Raw genomic sequence first — 15,895 nt, 5'->3', positions numbered from 1 at the left:
TCGAGAGAAATGAACTAGGAGGACTGACCCATGGACCAAAGAAGTGAAACCCAACTGAAGGGATTTTTTTTTCAGGTTCTTTAGGTTAACACTTATTTTACTAAAAACTTGGAGAAAAAGCTCTTTCAGAATTCAATACCTATTAATAGTCTATTAAGGACAGAGAAAATTTACACTGCGTATTTGAGTCACCCATTTAGTTCCTCAAAAACAATAGAGAGCACCCAAATTTGATGTTTCTGGCATTTCTAAGGAAAAAGCAAGCATAAAATTCCAGTATCTATTATACATAATAAAAAAGCAAGAGGGGCCAAAATAGTTCTCTTTTCCAAAGCAGGTCAAAAAATTTTCCTTCCAACATTTTTGATGTTAATTTTCACTATTAAGTAAAAAAAATTCAGAAAGATATGATTTTCAGATTGATAGCATCTCTTTAAAGTAAGGAGTATCCCAAAGCAATCACTGGACCTACCAGATCAGTTATCTGGAGAAGCAAGATCAGATATCTGGAGAAGCAAGAGAGAAGATCCTTTGGCTACAGGTACACATTCATGAGCATACAAAGGTTTGACAGCAGGAAACCAGATTTAACTTTCTGCAAACACAAAGCATAATCTCTAGCAGCCCTTCTCCAGTGCAAGTGGGATCAACTAGCTCCATGCCCTTCCAGTCTCTTTGATGATACCCTGAATTCTGCCCAGTGTCAAGGCTTGGTGTACTAGAAAGAAAATGCTTAGTAAGAGATGTAAAGACGAAGTGTTACTGAGCTTCAGAAATGGCTAAAAGGGAACAGGAGAAAACTACAGAGCAGAGCAGACAACAGTTCATTCCAACCCTTTACTTTGTTTGTTTTGCTTTTTTAAATATAAACTTCCATGCAGAGTTCTCCAGAGTAACTGCTGATGTCTGAGCCAGTCTCCTGGCCTTGGCACAGCCACAGATACCATTTAGCCACATGGGAGGAAAAGCTTTTGCTACATGACAGTTTTTTTACTTGTAGGCCAACAATGTGTTCTCATCTGAACATTACAGTAAATGTGTCCTATTGAGAATTTCTAACAAAAAACTGTACATGAGTTTACAAACATATTAACATATAAATAATGAGAAGCTTCCTGCCCGGAGCCTCCACAGTAGTCTTTTTGCTTGAGAATATAATACTGGAAGGGAAGACCCAATCCCTTTCCACAGCACCAGTCAGAGCTGGCTTAGTCCAGTCAGCTATTCTGCTCAAGCATCACAGGGTTTGTCTTCTTCAGTGCCTCTGGCTTCAATAAGCAGTCTGTCATTACTGTGCAAAAGCAAGAGTCCAATGCCTTTGAGAAGGAATCCTGCTGCTGAGAGGCCTGTGCCACCCGGTCATCGTTCTGGTCCGAGCTCTTGCTGGAAGGTTCGTTTCTTCTCCCGACAGTGCTTCTTGTGAGCAGGCCAGTCCTTCTGCTGGCACTGAGACCCACAGTACCTTGCTACCTGGCATCGGCCACATATATTGAATTCACGTAACTAGAAAAAATGCAGAAGAGTGATCAGTTAGCCAGCTCAGCCCCAACAGTCCAGGTAAGCCATTCCCCAAGAAGCCAGACACACTGACAAGCCCCATCATAAATCTATCAGCATTTGGGAAATATGAACATCCAACAACTAGATTCACTGAATCAGTAGGATGTGCAACCATTGCACTAGCTTATGCTCTAAGGGCAACTGCAGCACTGAGAAGTTAACAGATGTAATGAGCTGCGACCACTGACCATTTCACATTTTCAGATATCTGCTTCATTGAGACGAGGCTCAGCACTCAGACCACCCCTCACCCCATCTACTCTCTGCCAGTTTTCCCTTCCAAAACTCCTTTGTCTAAAGGTTGCCTATCACCTCCTTCCTAGCAATGGTTAGGCATGCTACTACTTTGACTCCTCTACTGCTCAGATCTTCATCTGCAGTTTTATCGCCTCTTGTCTAATGCAACTCCCCTCTTTTCAGTTTTCTGCAGCTCTCCAACAGGCACAGAATGCTGCTGCCCATCCTCTGACATACAAAGCAGCATTAACACCCTCTCAGCAAGTTTATTAGATCAGTTCAGGTTCCAGTTCAAGATTTCCTATTTTTAAAACCCCAATGGATTTGCTTAACCCTTCCCCACCACTGGCTGCCTTGCTGTCCCTTCACAACCTTGCCACTTATAACAGAAGAGCCTTCTCTGCAGCTCTTGTCATCTGGAATAGCCCACTTTGTGTACCTCCCACCATGCATACTTGCTAAAGCATTTTGATATTCAGTCTGCATGGATTATACACGTAACTGTGGTATACAGCCAATTACTCAGAGTGTAAACACCTTAACAATTCCTCAGGCTTCGTGGTGGTCTAACGGGGAGTAATGAAATTCAAATGAAAAAGAGAAAATTAGTACTACTAGAAAAAATACCTTGCAGTTATTAAGGCAGGGAATTTTCTTCTATAGAGTCTCAGATGAAGATTAGGGATGGTTTGAGACACTTAAATCTAGACAAGGCAAAGCACTGGAGACTACACTGCAGGGAACAATCTTTGGACACAACGTGGCCTAGTGGGTCTCTTCCATCGCTACTTTCAGTGTACTTTGAACACACCTGTTTTTCAATCATTGTGCATGGGGGGTAGTGACATTCATAGTATGTGCATGAGTTTTCCTCTTCCTCCACAACGTCCCCATTAGCGTTGTAATACCGCGTTACATTCAGCACAGGAAACTGCTCTTCTATTGGATCAGTGGGAAGCTGCTGGATCGCCAGCCAGTACAGACTTTGTTCCCTTTAACAGAAAAAACACATGAATTCTTTAACCCCATTAGAGTTAAGGGTCCATTTGCATTCCTCCCTTAACCAGCCTCTTTTCAGGCCTGATGCAAAAACTACCACCAAAAAATGTTTAATTGAGGACACTGTATTTAAATAAGGATCGATTAAAGGGCTTGTTCCCCAGTTTGAGCTCTCCTGGCCTGCTCTAATGTAGAAACTCTTGCCATTCACCAGTTTCTCAAAGGAAGTTTCTTAAATTGACCAATGTTCTGAACATCATCATCTTACTGGTGCTGCAGCTATTTCAACTTAGTAGACGAAGAAATTAATGAGATTGAAGCCCATAGGTCTCCACTAACATAACACATACACTGTTCTAATGTTATTAAGACTGTACCATACAACTGAAACAAAACATCACTCAGGGAGATGAGTGAGGTCTGAAACTTATATGGACCATAGTCTATGCAGCGGAGCACAGACTCAGGCCCCCACAATACACTAGCACAATAGGATGGAATCTGATTCCAGTAACTCACTTTGTGTTTAATATTAAGCTTGAATACCACTGCATTTGTTGGCTCATATCAGCTATGCTGGAATTTTGGTGCCTCAGGATAAGAGCCACAAGTGCACTATAACGAGCTAAATGCCAGATGACTAAAGATCGTGCTACTGGCTTCAGCAACACAGTATTTGAGCACCAAGCACGGGATTTCTCAGGACTAACTGTATGTGGCAAGATTTTTCTCCGCACTAAATCTCTATGCAAACTATGCTGGAAAGACCCCCAAAATAGTTTGCACTCAAGGCTGAGCTATCATCTCCCTTCATGTTTTTCGTTTAATTTTAGTTTCCTCAAGTTGCAGGAGGTAGGTTTTTATCTTTTATTGCTTGATATTAGCCAGTTGTAATATTGTCATGCTTGGCTTGTTACACAACACTTTAATACATTTCAAAGATCTAGGTTATGGGGATTGAGTGATCTTTATTACTAGTAGTGCAACACAAGTGACAGGATTGTTTCCGCATTAGATGCTGTAGTGATGGACATTACAGAAACATCTGCTAGACAGTTGTTGCATCTGCTGATGCGTCTACTTGACCTAAGAAATCCTGACATCACAGGTAGTTACTGCAAAACTACTGTGATGTCAAACTATGACTCCAAACAAGCACTCCTGATCCTAGGGGCTGAGCCATTTTTTTAATAGTATCTACTTCAAGTCACATAACCCCTATTATCACAAGGGATTGTAAGCACTTTACAAGCTACGCACAGGGAACACTTCATCAACTGACCTACAGCAACTTCTGGAAAGTTAGGAGGCTACTGTGTAGCGTTTAACCGTTTAGGACAGGAATTGAAATCCTTTATCCAGTTAAAACTGCAGACTTAGTTTTATGATGCCCAAATGCCATCATCCAAGTGGAATGGAATGTATGCAAGTTTAATAAAAAGCTACATTTGTAGCCAACAAGATTTTGATTGTTTTCTTCTTTCAACAATTATGATATAAATAGCCTTGGTGGAATTCAATTTTTGTAGTTTAAGTAGATATCAATGTATTTTTAATTTTTTGTATTTTAATCTAAGTTTTCACAGTTGTGGAAAATTACAGGGGGAGGGTTAGACAATATGTAACAACAGAACACATTGAAACTCAAAAAAGTAAAGCTTTATAACCACTAAACTACATATTGTCAATGTCATATCAGAATAGACAAAGTAATTAATTCACGACTTTTTTTTTTTAATTTTGCCTATCTAAATTCTGATCATCATCAATGGAAATTTTTCGTTGGTTTGCGAGTGTCCCTGCCACAATTCTAAAAGACAAAGAACAGAAAAGGAGGGGAGACAGTTGGTCACAGTGATGACAGTTTGTTTTGTCTATAAACCACAATAATAATTTGTTGGATGCAGCTTACTCCTGAGCTCCATTACATCTCACCCATAAATATTGCTTTGATATACCTTTGTTTACTAGAAATGTCTTCAGCCTTGGGTCTCCATCCCCACGGGACTAAACGCAGATTGTCCAGTCGGTTGTCTACCGTCACTGCATTCAAATGCACCACTTGAAATCCTGGGGCAATCCCTCCCCGGTGCCTCTCCCTGGAAGAGATTAAATACAATTTGCAGTTCACAGCAAAGTACAGTTCTCCATAGACCATGGATGGTGTGGCTCCTTGCCAGAAGGAGTAGTGTATCAGAGATAACATTCATGTCACTGTAGTGACAGATCTTCATGGCATTCTTATTAGAATAGACTTATTCCACAAGTTTACTATTCTGCCATAAAAGTGCTCTAGCTCAAAAATTTAATTGTAAGGCCACAGTCTACTCCCTTAATTGAAATTACAGAATAAAATTTTATAGCACTTCTGCAAGACGTTAGGACAGTCAAGATGCATTAGATCAGATACACTTAGGTGCATGCGTAACATGCACATGCAACACAGTTAGAGCTCCATTAGGAAGTCTCTGAGCAAGGACTTAAAGGCTCCAGAGCTTCACCAGTAACCAGCAAGCACCATTTTAGTGCCAGTAATTCTATACAGTACACACTATAAAGACTCCTTTGGAACCACTGTGGGCTTTCGTGACCAGCAGGTACAAATAGAGATTTGTTTAAACAAAGAGGTTGGACAATTAGAATTTACAGGCCTTGCTTAATATACCACCCTCCTCCCCATCTACATTTAGTTCCTCCTACTCCTTTCATTCCCTACATGCCTCCCCCCATTACTGTTCCTTTCATCTTTCTTCTGCTCTTTCACCCCATCAACCTGCTTTCTGTCCATGGGCAAGTGTCATTCCTGGCCCATCCTCCTTTTCTATTCCCAACTCATTTCGTGTAGCAATCTCTCTAAATCACTCCTGTCCTGAATTATTCCTCCATGTCTTAATTTCAGAGTGCAAGTCTGCAGGGCAGGGAGCTGGATCCGGCTATGTGCTTTGGAAAGCGACGAGTAATTTACAGCACTATAAGAGAATGTTAACAGTAGGAGCAATGAACATTAAAGGTATTTCATGTGGGGATGGAGGCACAGCTCATTAAGCTTGCCCCACACTTCCCATTATAAGTCCCTGTTTTCAGTTGCTTATAAAACTTTGCCTAATTTTAACAGTTTAAGTTAAAATTTTCCACATTGGGGGTCTGCCTCAGGCTAGATGTTTTTGGAAAATTTCAGCCAAAAAGGTTCAACTGTTCCTGAGAACCAGGATTAGAAAACATATTTTGTCCATGTTAAAAAAAAAATTCTTGAGTCCTTTTCTTTGAAATGCTCTAGCACTCCCCTGCTTTAGACCGGGGACAGCCTTTGCATCAAGGATGTGCCTTTTGCCTTCCCCATGAAAATCCACTCAAATGTGGTCACAAGCCTTTCAAAAAATCAGTTTGCACATACTCAGTGAAGACATTAGAACTTAGCAGTAAAGACGTCTGACAATTCCATATATGCCTCTCTCTGCTCCCAGTGCTGACCAGACTGCAATGTGTCATCCTCAGAGCCACAATGCATGCTCCAGCCCAGGCTGCAGGATGCAAAGCTGGATTTTACTTTTAACTGCTCCTCTGGACCTGGGTGGGACCAGGCACTAGAATTAAGAGCAAGGAGCCTGTCCCGCCTGTGCTCTCAATGATCTAACTGGTGGCATCTGATAGAGTCAGGGAGTCAAACTGGGATGAGAAGACTGAGGAGACTGGGACAAGGAATCAATGATTGGGCAGAAGCAGTCAAGCCTGGGAGAATGGGCAGAAGAACACATGCCTACTAGGGTAGGCCAGAGCCTGAAATAAAGACCAAGATTCCTGCATCTCTCCATTCCTCTCCTGTCAAACAATATCTGGGAAACCCATTAGCAAAGTGTGCAGCTCATCCCCTTCGAGTGCTGGTCCACATAAGATGACAACCTATTACTGCAATCAGTTACCCCAGTAGCTCAAGTGGTAGAAGCCTGTGCAGTGGATCTAAATATTCCAATCCTGCCGTTAACACACAGGGATGTCAGTAGGATGCCACATGATGGAATTTGTTTTTTTAGTTTGCTTTTTAAAAAACCCTATGAAATAATACATATGTTAGAAGAACACTACATTTGCAAAGTCAAGCAATCAAAAGTTAGAAAATGCCTGAATTAAAGGTGCACATGCAACCTTAATTTGGCCCCGTGTCTATGCGTGATAGAGTCTTTAATTACACGATCAGGCTATTTTTTCCACAGGACGACTCATGCCTCTGAGAATAAAAAAGGATGAGTGGGGAAGGAAAACTCATCCTGAGGGCAGATTAGCCAGGGAGACATGAAAATCCTGCTTTGGGGAATGAATAGGCAAGGGCCTGTCCTAAGGCCATGGGCAAGTATAACAGGGAAGGATATGGAGCCCTTTTGTAAAGGACATTGGCAGTGTTGTTTAGGCTGCTGTCACCATTTAGTCCCAACTAAGTGCTGCAAATCACACTCCATTGAAGTAAATAGGATAGAGAGAAATAAGCTTCCCCTTTGCATTCTGGGAGTAGCTAGTTTCCTGTGCTGAGGGCTGAGCTGTGATTTTAAACTAATTTTAGTTAAACTGGTGTCAAAGGCAGTTTCGACACTTATTTTGAAACCGCAATATGCAGTACTAACTCAAGATTGTTAAGTAGACAACCCCTAAAATGGCAACAACTCATCAGTAATGTCAGGCAGACAAGCTTAGCTCTTGCAGTATAAGCTGCATTCTTGCAGAAAATGCCAACTGACTCAAACTTTTCTACCTGCTGCAGTTTTCGCCGGTTCTGAAATTAGGTTTAGAAAAGAGGCAAGGTTTGGGGTTGGGAACCGTGACTGGCTATTGGATGAGGACAACACTTCATCGTTTCATTTAAAGACCTCAAAGTGCTTTAGCGTCACAGCCCACTTGGAAGGAGGGCAGAACTTCGGGCTTGGCCTGCCAAGGAGAACACGGGGTTTTGTTCTGTAAGTCAATTCATGTAAGTCAATCTGAGCGACACTGGAGCTCGGATTACTGGGGCAGGAAAAAGCCCAAGACCACTGACCAGGCTGTAGCTGGATGGTGCCTGCAACCACGTTGTGGGAGGAATTAGGCAGGGAGGAATACTTGCCCAGAATGTGTCCCCATGTAACTAAAGGTTATCATAATTAAAGCTGCGAGTTTGTCACAGAGGTCGCGGACGTCACGGATTCCGTGACCTCAGTGACTTCTGCAGTGGCTGGTGTGCCTGGCTCAGGGGCAGTCTCTTGGGCCACTGAATCTCCCCCTGCCCCCACAGCAGTTGGGGTGTGGAATGGGGCAGGGGATTGGGGCATGGGACGGAGTGAGGCAGACTGAGTGGCGCTTACCTGGGGGGCTCCCCAGAAGTGGCAACATCCCCCTCGCTCAGCTGCTAGGCGGAGTCGTGGCCAGGCAGCTCTGCACATTGCCTCTGCCCATAGCGCTAGCTTCACCGCTCCCATTGGTCGGGAATCACAGCCAATGGGAGCTGTGGGGGCAGTGCCTGCAGGCAAAGGTAGCACCCAGAGCTGCCTGGCCATACCTCCGCCTAGCAGCTAAGCAAGAGGGATGTCGCCGCTTTTGGGGAACCCCCCAGGTAAGCGCCACTCAGTCTGCCTCACTCCGTCCCATGCCCCAATCCCCTGCCCCCTCCCACACCCAAACTCTGCTGCTGCTGCAGGGGGGAAGAGGGGAGGTGCGGAGCCAGGTAAGGAGCCTGCCAGCCCCGGCAACCCAATCCCCCCGGAACCAGCAGGAGTCCCGGATCCAGGACCACGTACCACTGCCCCACTCCCCCTGCCCAAGCACCCGCGAGGGCCCTAGGCAGCCCCCCCCCCCCCAAGTTTTATTCATTGGTATTTGTTGTAAAAGTCATGGACAGGTCATGGGCCATGAATTTTTGTTTACTGCCCATGACTTTTACTAAAAATACCTATGACTAAAACGTAGCCTTAATCATAATGCATACATGCACGGGGAGGGAGCATAAAGAGATACTATTTTATGTACACAATTCAACTGAATTCATTAGAATTTATTCAAACAGTAAAGCAGTCTTGTTACTGAAAGAGGGAATGAATGGGCTGCTCAATATGCAAACAGCTGGACCACCACAATATGGATAACTTTCAGTCAGTCATTTGAACAAAAGCTGTATCCTTTTATGGGATTATTAATTCTACTTATGGACTTTAGTTATTACAGCATTAGGTTTGTGTCTACTGCAGTGGGCAATCTGATTTACTAAACAATTATAGTCAGTTACCTTTGCAACAAGATTATCCAGCTTTGCCAGAGGCACTAAACCTAACAGGTGCAGAATGCTGAGGACTTGTCTACACTTGAAATGATACAGCAGCAACGCTTCAGCGTAGACACTACCTATGCTGACAGGAGGGTTTCTCCTGTCAGTATAGGTAATCCACCTCCCTGACAGGTGGGTAGCTAGGTCCACCGCAGAATTCTTCTGTTGACATAGCGCTGTCTACACAAGAGGTTTATTGTTTAACTGTGTCACACCCCTGAGCAAGGTAGCTGGGTTGACCTAACATTTCTAACACAGGCCTTAGACACCAGTGAGGGGGCAGTATGTGAAAACACTATTTGGGGGGAGGAGGGGAATCTCAGGGGGGTCCCACAGTTGCATGAATATTTAGCCAGAAAATTCATTAAGCGGTAGGTTTGAGTGGGTATTTTCTGGACAACTCCAATTTAGGGAAACAATATACGAACTCATCAAGGTGACCAACAAACAATATCCCTAGGTTTATTTCTCAAAATAAAGGGCTTTCAATGACTACTTCAGGATTCTCTCACCATAAGCAAAAAGAAAAGGAGTACCTGTGGCACCTTAGAGACTACCAAATTTATTTGAGCATAAGCTTTTGCGAGCTACAGCTTCATCCAGTGAAGTGAGCTGTAGCTCACGAAAGCTTATGCTCAAATAAATGGGTTAGTCTCTAAGGTGCCACAAGTACTCCTTTTCTTTTTGCGGATACAGACTAACACGGCTACTACTCTGAAACCTCACCATAAGCAGTACCTTTTCTACAAACTTTTAAGTTAAGTTTTTAGTTACCAATGATAGTCAAGGCTTTGTTCTGTGCATAAAAGGGAGCAAAATAAGTTCCTACAAGATAGCTAGACAGGAGAACACACACTTTACAAAGTTAAATAACCAATTTAAAGTACTGAACATATCAGCCTCTGAAGTGTTTAGATAGGAGGCACAGGTGACTTGCCTGACAAAGGATCTAGGGCACTGACTAGTATTCAATAAAGTGTACAAACTTGGAAGTTAGTAGCAAACAAAGCACCACCACGTTGAAACAGTCTGTTGAACCTTTAGCATTGTCCTATCCCAATCAATCATTCATAAGACTGAGCAAACACACAAAACATTCACATCTCACTGGTACTACTGGAAGTTATACTTGCATATGATGGGGTGAACAGAACCCAAAGATTCTAGGAATTTAGTAACTCCTAGATTTAAACTATGGGTATAGATGGGCATAATTCGGGCAAACAATTAGTTTCCCATGAGCAACATTTCTTACAGAGAGACTGGTTTTGTTCTTTATTAAAGCCTTGTAACAAAGCAGATCTCTAATTGCACCCACTGTTAGTGTAATAATGCATTTAATGCACATAATACATTATTTAATGTACAAACAAACTGAAGATTGCAAGCTACACCCCTGACTGAAACCTTTAGTATATTAATTCTTTGTACACCTACCACAGTAGCTCATGCAGCAGACGCCCAGATCCCCTTCCTCTGTTTTTGTCAAAAGCATAAGCAAATATTTTAGCACCATTTCCATCAGCATCTACCTCCATCCGAGCCTGGAGAGAAGGAAAGAGTGTTCTGTGACCAAGGGCATTCAACTGTCAGCAGCATTGCTTAACATTCCATTTGGGAAATGGGAGATAGGAAAGACCAACACCCAACATCATCTGCCCCCTGCTACTGCAGGAAACTGATTATGTGCCACTTCATCTTAATGGGATTTTAGTTATTTAATACTTCTGTATTAGACAGAGACCAAAAGGTTCTGCTATTGCACAAATGTGATGATCTGGGGAGAAGGAAGAGGTTGACTACACACAGCAGAAATGCTATGGGCAAAGACGACGTGGGCCTGTGGTTAGGGTGTCAGCCTAGCTTCTCTGCTCTGCTACAGACAATGGACAAGTCACCTGGTCTCTCTGTGCCACTGTGCCCCGTTTGTAAAATGGGGATAACAGTACTTCCCAATCGCACAGGGATGCTGGTAGGATAAGTGCATTAAAAATTGTAATGACTCAGATATTATGGTACAGGGGCCTTAGAAGGACTTTTGAAAGACAGACAGAATTCACCATTGAGTCATGTAGAGCCCACACTTGTTGCTTCAGAATTTATTATGTTTTCCTCACCACACCACAGCAGCTGCTAATGGGACTGGAATGGAGAAGGAAAAGGGAAACATGATCTTTCTCTACACAGACAAAAAAGGGTGTGTTTTTTAAACCACCCCACCCACCTTAACACCCACATACACAGTTTAATACCTTTAAGGACAGTTGAGCTGGTCTGTGAACACCACAGTCTTAAAGGTTGTGTCTACCCAGGTATAGGGAGGGGGTTCAATTGAGTTAAGCTAACTTGATTGAAAATAGACCTTTTCTGCCTCTATAGATTTACCCTATAACTAAACCTTTTTAAACAAGGTTGCAGCTTAACAATTGTAATTATGTATGTCTCATTATGTATGGGGGGGTGGCGGGTGAGAAAACCTGGATTTGTGCTGGAAATGGCCCAACTTGATGATCACTTTAGATAAGCTATTACCAGCAGGACAGTGGGGTGGGAAGAGGTATTGTTTCATATTCTCTGTGTGTATATAAAGTCTGCTGCAGTTTCCATGGTATGCATCCGATGAAGTGAGCTGTAGCTCACGAAAGCTCATGCTCAAATAAATTGGTTAGTCTCTAAGGTGCCACAAGTACTCTTTTTCTTTTTGCTGTAAACTTAGAGGCTAGTAGTAATGTTAATAGCTATCTATCCTCTCTAGAGAGGGGAATTGTCATTTGCTAGCACTATTCTAGCCACAGTATGTCAAGAGTCTAATAACCACATTGGCTCAGAGAACTTAAAGCTCAGAACACTTACCTCAAAAGAGTAACTCTCCACTAATGGGATGTCTTGTTCATCTATTAGCGTGTACTTTGTCTAAAATATACCAAACATGTTAAAGGCAGTTAAGAACAGCTGTAACTTTTTGAAAGATATAAGGTTAATACTGAAGTTATTCTACAGTAGAATTTAACTAGCAGTATTTTAACTCGGCAAGTAAGCAGCACCTGCACAACCGGTTCCTGACGACATCACTTTACTGGGAACAGATTTTTTAGCTCTATTCTTTACACCAGGGGTTCTCAACCTCTTTCTTTCTGCACCCCCCTCCCCATAAAACCTCCATGGCCCATCTGTTCCACAACAACTATCATAGAATCATAGAATATCAGAGTTGGAAGGGGCCTCAGGAGGTCATCTAGTCCAACCCTCTGCTCAAAGCAGGACCAGTCCCCAATTTTTGCCCCAGATCCCTAAATGGCCCCCTCAAGGTTTGAACTCACAACCCTGGGTTTAGCAGGCCAATGCTCAAACCACTGAGCTATCCCTCCCCCCAATTCCTCCTCCTATCCCTCCTATTTTTCTGCATGTCCAGTAGATTAAAAGCCAGGGCTGGCACTAGTGGATAGCAAGCAGGGCAACTGCCTTTGAAAGCCCACATGACAGGGGCTCCGCAAAGCTAAGTTGCTCCGGCTTTGGCTTCAGCCCCACGCAGCTTTGGCTTTCTGCCCTAAGCCCCATAGAGTCCAACACCGGCCCTGCTCTCTGGTTTACTTTGGTGGACCCCCTGAAACCTGCTTGCGGGCCCCCCCAGGGGACTTCAGAATCTGCTGCCTTACACAACCAAGGCTTGCCATGTGAAGTGGGATGGCAAAGCATCCAGACCCTAGGTTTAATACAGGATCCACTAGCATTGTGGAAGTTATTAAAATATTAGTGATGTATCCAGTTATTTACCCGTTACCTAATCTAGAAAGAATATGTTCAGCCCCGTAGGGCGAAGGACCCCCGCGGCGGGTCGCCGCTCCGGAGCGGAGGGGAGGAATGCGCCCCCGTGCCCTGGGGAGAGACCAGGTGGGCGAGGTAAGGTCTGTAACTGGACCAACCTCTACAGCGCAGAGAGGCGCCTCTGAGCCCGAGGAGCCCTTCCTCAGCGCGCCCCGCCACAGCCCCGGGGGCAGCGCGCCCCGCCACAGCCCCGGGGGCAGCGCGCCCCGCCACAGCCCCGGGGGCAGCGCGCCCCGCCACAGCCCCGGGGGCAGCGCGCCCCGCCACAGCCCCGGGGGCAGCGCGCCCCGCCCGCCCCGCCCGCCGCCACAGCCCCGGGGGCAGCGCGCCCCGCGCTCGCGGCCGCCCTCGCTCCTGTCAAAGCCCCGTCGCCCCCCCACGAACTCAGAAAAAGCGGAGAACAGACGCGGAGGCCGCTCAGCGGCGACCGCCCGCGTCTCCCCCGAAACCTGGGGCCCGCGAAGGCGACCCCGCCCGCCCAGGAGCGCCGCGCCCGGAGGCATCGCGGCGACGCACGAGCGGCGCGGCGCGGGACGGGCCGAGCCCCGCGGCAGGACCCGGGCTGGGCGCGAGCACACGCCGGGCACGGGCGGACTCGGCAGCGGCTCCATCGACGAGCGGAGCCGGCCCGAGCGCCCAGGCCCCGCGGCCGGAGACCGCCCCCCGCGCTGGCGCCGCCCGCCCCATCGTCCCCGGGACGAGGCTGCGACCCTCGGGCCGGGGACACGAACGCCCCGGGCAGCCCGGCCGGGCCCCGCGCGCCCCGACGCGGAGCGGCCCCGGGCCCGCCCCCCAGCGACTCCCGCGCCCCGGCGAGGGCCGCGCTTCCCGCCCGCCGCGTGCCCGGGGCAGCGCTGCCGCCTGGGAGCCCCCGCGGGCCCCGCCAGGGCCGCCGCCGCCGCCCAGGGCCCGCGCCCGGCCGCGCTCGAGCCCCGCCGCCCCGCGCCGCGCACCTTGCCGGCCACCCGGCCGAGCCGCACGATCCCCAGCTTGAAGTCGGTCATGGCCGGGCCGGGCCGGGCTCGGCGCCGCCGCCTGCGCTCGGGACTCTGAGCCCGGAGCCGCCGCTGCCACGCGCCGCCGCCTCGCGCACACCCGGGGGGCGGGACAGCACCCCGCCGCCCTCCCTGCGGCGCTCGGCCAATCACGGCACGCGTCGGGCTGCGCGTCACCCGCCTCCGCCGCGCTCGCGCCCAATCGGGAGGCGCGGCTGTGCGGCGTGACGCGGGGCAGCGGCCACACACAATGACGTCACACTCGCGGGAAGCTTTGTGCCGCCAACACTGGAGCGGAGCGACGCCACCGGGGGGGGGGTTAAAGGCGCCGCCGCCTCCTCGAGCCTCGCCGGCCAGTGCCGCCGCCCCCCTCCGAAACCCCTTGGACTACGCCCGGCCCCCGCCCCCGTGCACCGGCCCCCTGGGCCCCCTGCCCGGCCCGCAGCCCCTGGGGCCCCTGCTGAGAGTGGTTATCAACGGCTCACGATCGAGCTGGAAGGGCATATCGAGCGTGTCTGTCCTAGGTCTCAGAGTAGCAGCCGTCTCTGTGTGTATATAAATCTCCCCACTGTATTTTCCACGGCATGCATCCGATGAAGTGAGCTGTAGCTCACGAAAGCTCATGCTCAGATAAATGGGTTAGTCTCTAAGGTGGCACAAGGACTCCTTTTCTTTTTGCGAATACAGACGAACACGGCTGCTACTCTGAAACCTTACAAAGTTTGTGAACAGAACTGTGAGGGAATCCCCTGCGTACAACCCGGAGCTGTGGGAATGCTATGCCCCCCTAACTCTCCAGCTTGGAATGTCTCACACAAAGCTGTGCCAGTGACAAACAGCAAACCCCTCCTGGCACTGTGATCACTCAGCCACCTGTATGTGAGCCCCACACCAGCCAAATTGCATGAATGCTCCAAAAGCCACTCATGAATCATATAAAGAGAGGCACCAGCAAGTCACCCTAGCCTTTAACCCCAGAAATAAGCTATTTTGCACTACTTACGACTCTCATGGACAGCGCAAGCTCATTAATTAGTTTGCCACTTCAACAAAGGAAAGCAGACATGCACCAGCCTTTGTCGTCTGAGCTGAGATTCCCCAAGCATTTCAACCAAAAACACACTGTTTTAGGTAAAATATAAAAACAGATTTATTGATTACAGAAAGATAAATTGTAAGTGATTATAAGTAGCAGGCATAGAGATTAGAGTTGGTTACATAAGAAATAAGACTAAACTCACAATCTAAATTCTCAGAGGGGTAGCCGTGTTAGTCTGGATCTGTAAAAGCAGATGTGGCACCTTATAGACTAACAGACGGAGCATAAGCTTTCGTGGGTGAATACCCACTTCGATGCACGTCATCTAAATCTAAATTCTGCAGACCAAGCAAGATTTGAATCAAGCAGTTGCTCACCCTAATATAGGTTACAGGCAGTTCACAGTTCTCAGTACCCAGGCTGGAATCCCTTTCCAGCCTGGGACCAATCTCCCCAGTTCAAAGTCTTTGTCTTCCAGTTCCAGGTGTTGAGATGGGGGGGAGAGAGGCCAAGTGATGCTACAACTTTCCCTCTTTTATACTTTCTTCCAGCTGATAGAAAGACCCTTGCTGTGATGTGGGGGTTAGGCAATCCCCATGGGTTAGGTAGTCCCCACTACATAGGTGCCCTCTCCAAGGTGTCTCTGGGATTGTGGATTCCTTTTGGTGAGCCATCAACGCCGGGCAGTGATGGTTGCCCCTTTGTCATTACTGAAAGGCCAGCAGTGTATGTCTCCCAACCTCATAACATATTTCAAGAACACGCACATAGTAATATTTCATAATTTCACATGCGCATACAATTCAACAGGATATTAATGTCCAACAGATCAATACTTTTATAATGATACCTCACAAGGCATGCATATGACACAGCAGTGAATATGGGGATTCTAGGGTGCTGCTTTGAGGTAGAGTGTAACAAATACCAAGATGGAAGCGGTTGCAAGCGCAT

General features: G+C 46.9%; 1 protein-coding gene across 3 annotated transcripts; it reads right to left on the bottom strand.

Annotated features, from left to right (window-relative positions):
* Window positions 1–818: 818 nt before the first annotated feature.
* Window positions 819–14,005, bottom strand: ZMYND19 (zinc finger MYND-type containing 19). Of its 3 annotated transcripts, XM_073314126.1 has the most exons (8): window positions 13,861–13,946; window positions 12,864–12,958; window positions 11,936–11,995; window positions 11,143–11,224; window positions 10,520–10,626; window positions 4,755–4,895; window positions 2,609–2,789; window positions 819–1,503 (listed from the first exon to the last, which is right to left on the bottom strand). In XM_073314126.1, the coding sequence occupies exons 4-8, from the start codon at window positions 11,143–11,145 to the stop codon at window positions 1,360–1,362; spliced, it is 576 nt and encodes a 191-aa protein (XP_073170227.1). In that variant the 5' UTR covers window positions 11,146–11,224; window positions 11,936–11,995; window positions 12,864–12,958; window positions 13,861–13,946; the 3' UTR covers window positions 819–1,359. The 3 variants fall into 3 exon arrangements, with proteins under 3 accessions (XP_073170227.1, XP_073170230.1, XP_073170226.1); XM_073314129.1 differs by lacking the exon at window positions 11,143–11,224 and having other exon boundaries at window positions 13,861–13,945; XM_073314125.1 differs by lacking the exons at window positions 11,143–11,224; window positions 12,864–12,958 and having other exon boundaries at window positions 13,861–14,005.
* Between the last annotated feature and the right edge of the window lie 1,890 nt (window positions 14,006–15,895).

Source organism: Lepidochelys kempii, chromosome 16 (genome assembly GCF_965140265.1).
Source record: "Lepidochelys kempii isolate rLepKem1 chromosome 16, rLepKem1.hap2, whole genome shotgun sequence".
Taxonomy (NCBI): Eukaryota; Metazoa; Chordata; order Testudines; family Cheloniidae; genus Lepidochelys; species Lepidochelys kempii.
The sequence above is the reverse complement of the archived record's forward strand: the minus strand, read 5'-3'. Positions and strand labels throughout refer to the sequence as shown.

Coding starts and splice junctions, on each gene's coding strand:
- ZMYND19 (XM_073314125.1), bottom strand. CDS start 13,911: ATGACCGACTTCAAGCTGGGGATCGTGCGGCTCGGCCGGGTGGCCGGC. Junction 11,996..13,860: donor TCGGCCGGGTGGCCGGCAAG/GTGCGCGGCGCG, acceptor GGTATATTTTAG/ACAAAGTACACGCTAATAGA. Junction 2,790..4,754: donor GACATTTCTAGTAAACAAAG/GTATATCAAAGC, acceptor TTTCTGTTAAAG/GGAACAAAGTCTGTACTGGC.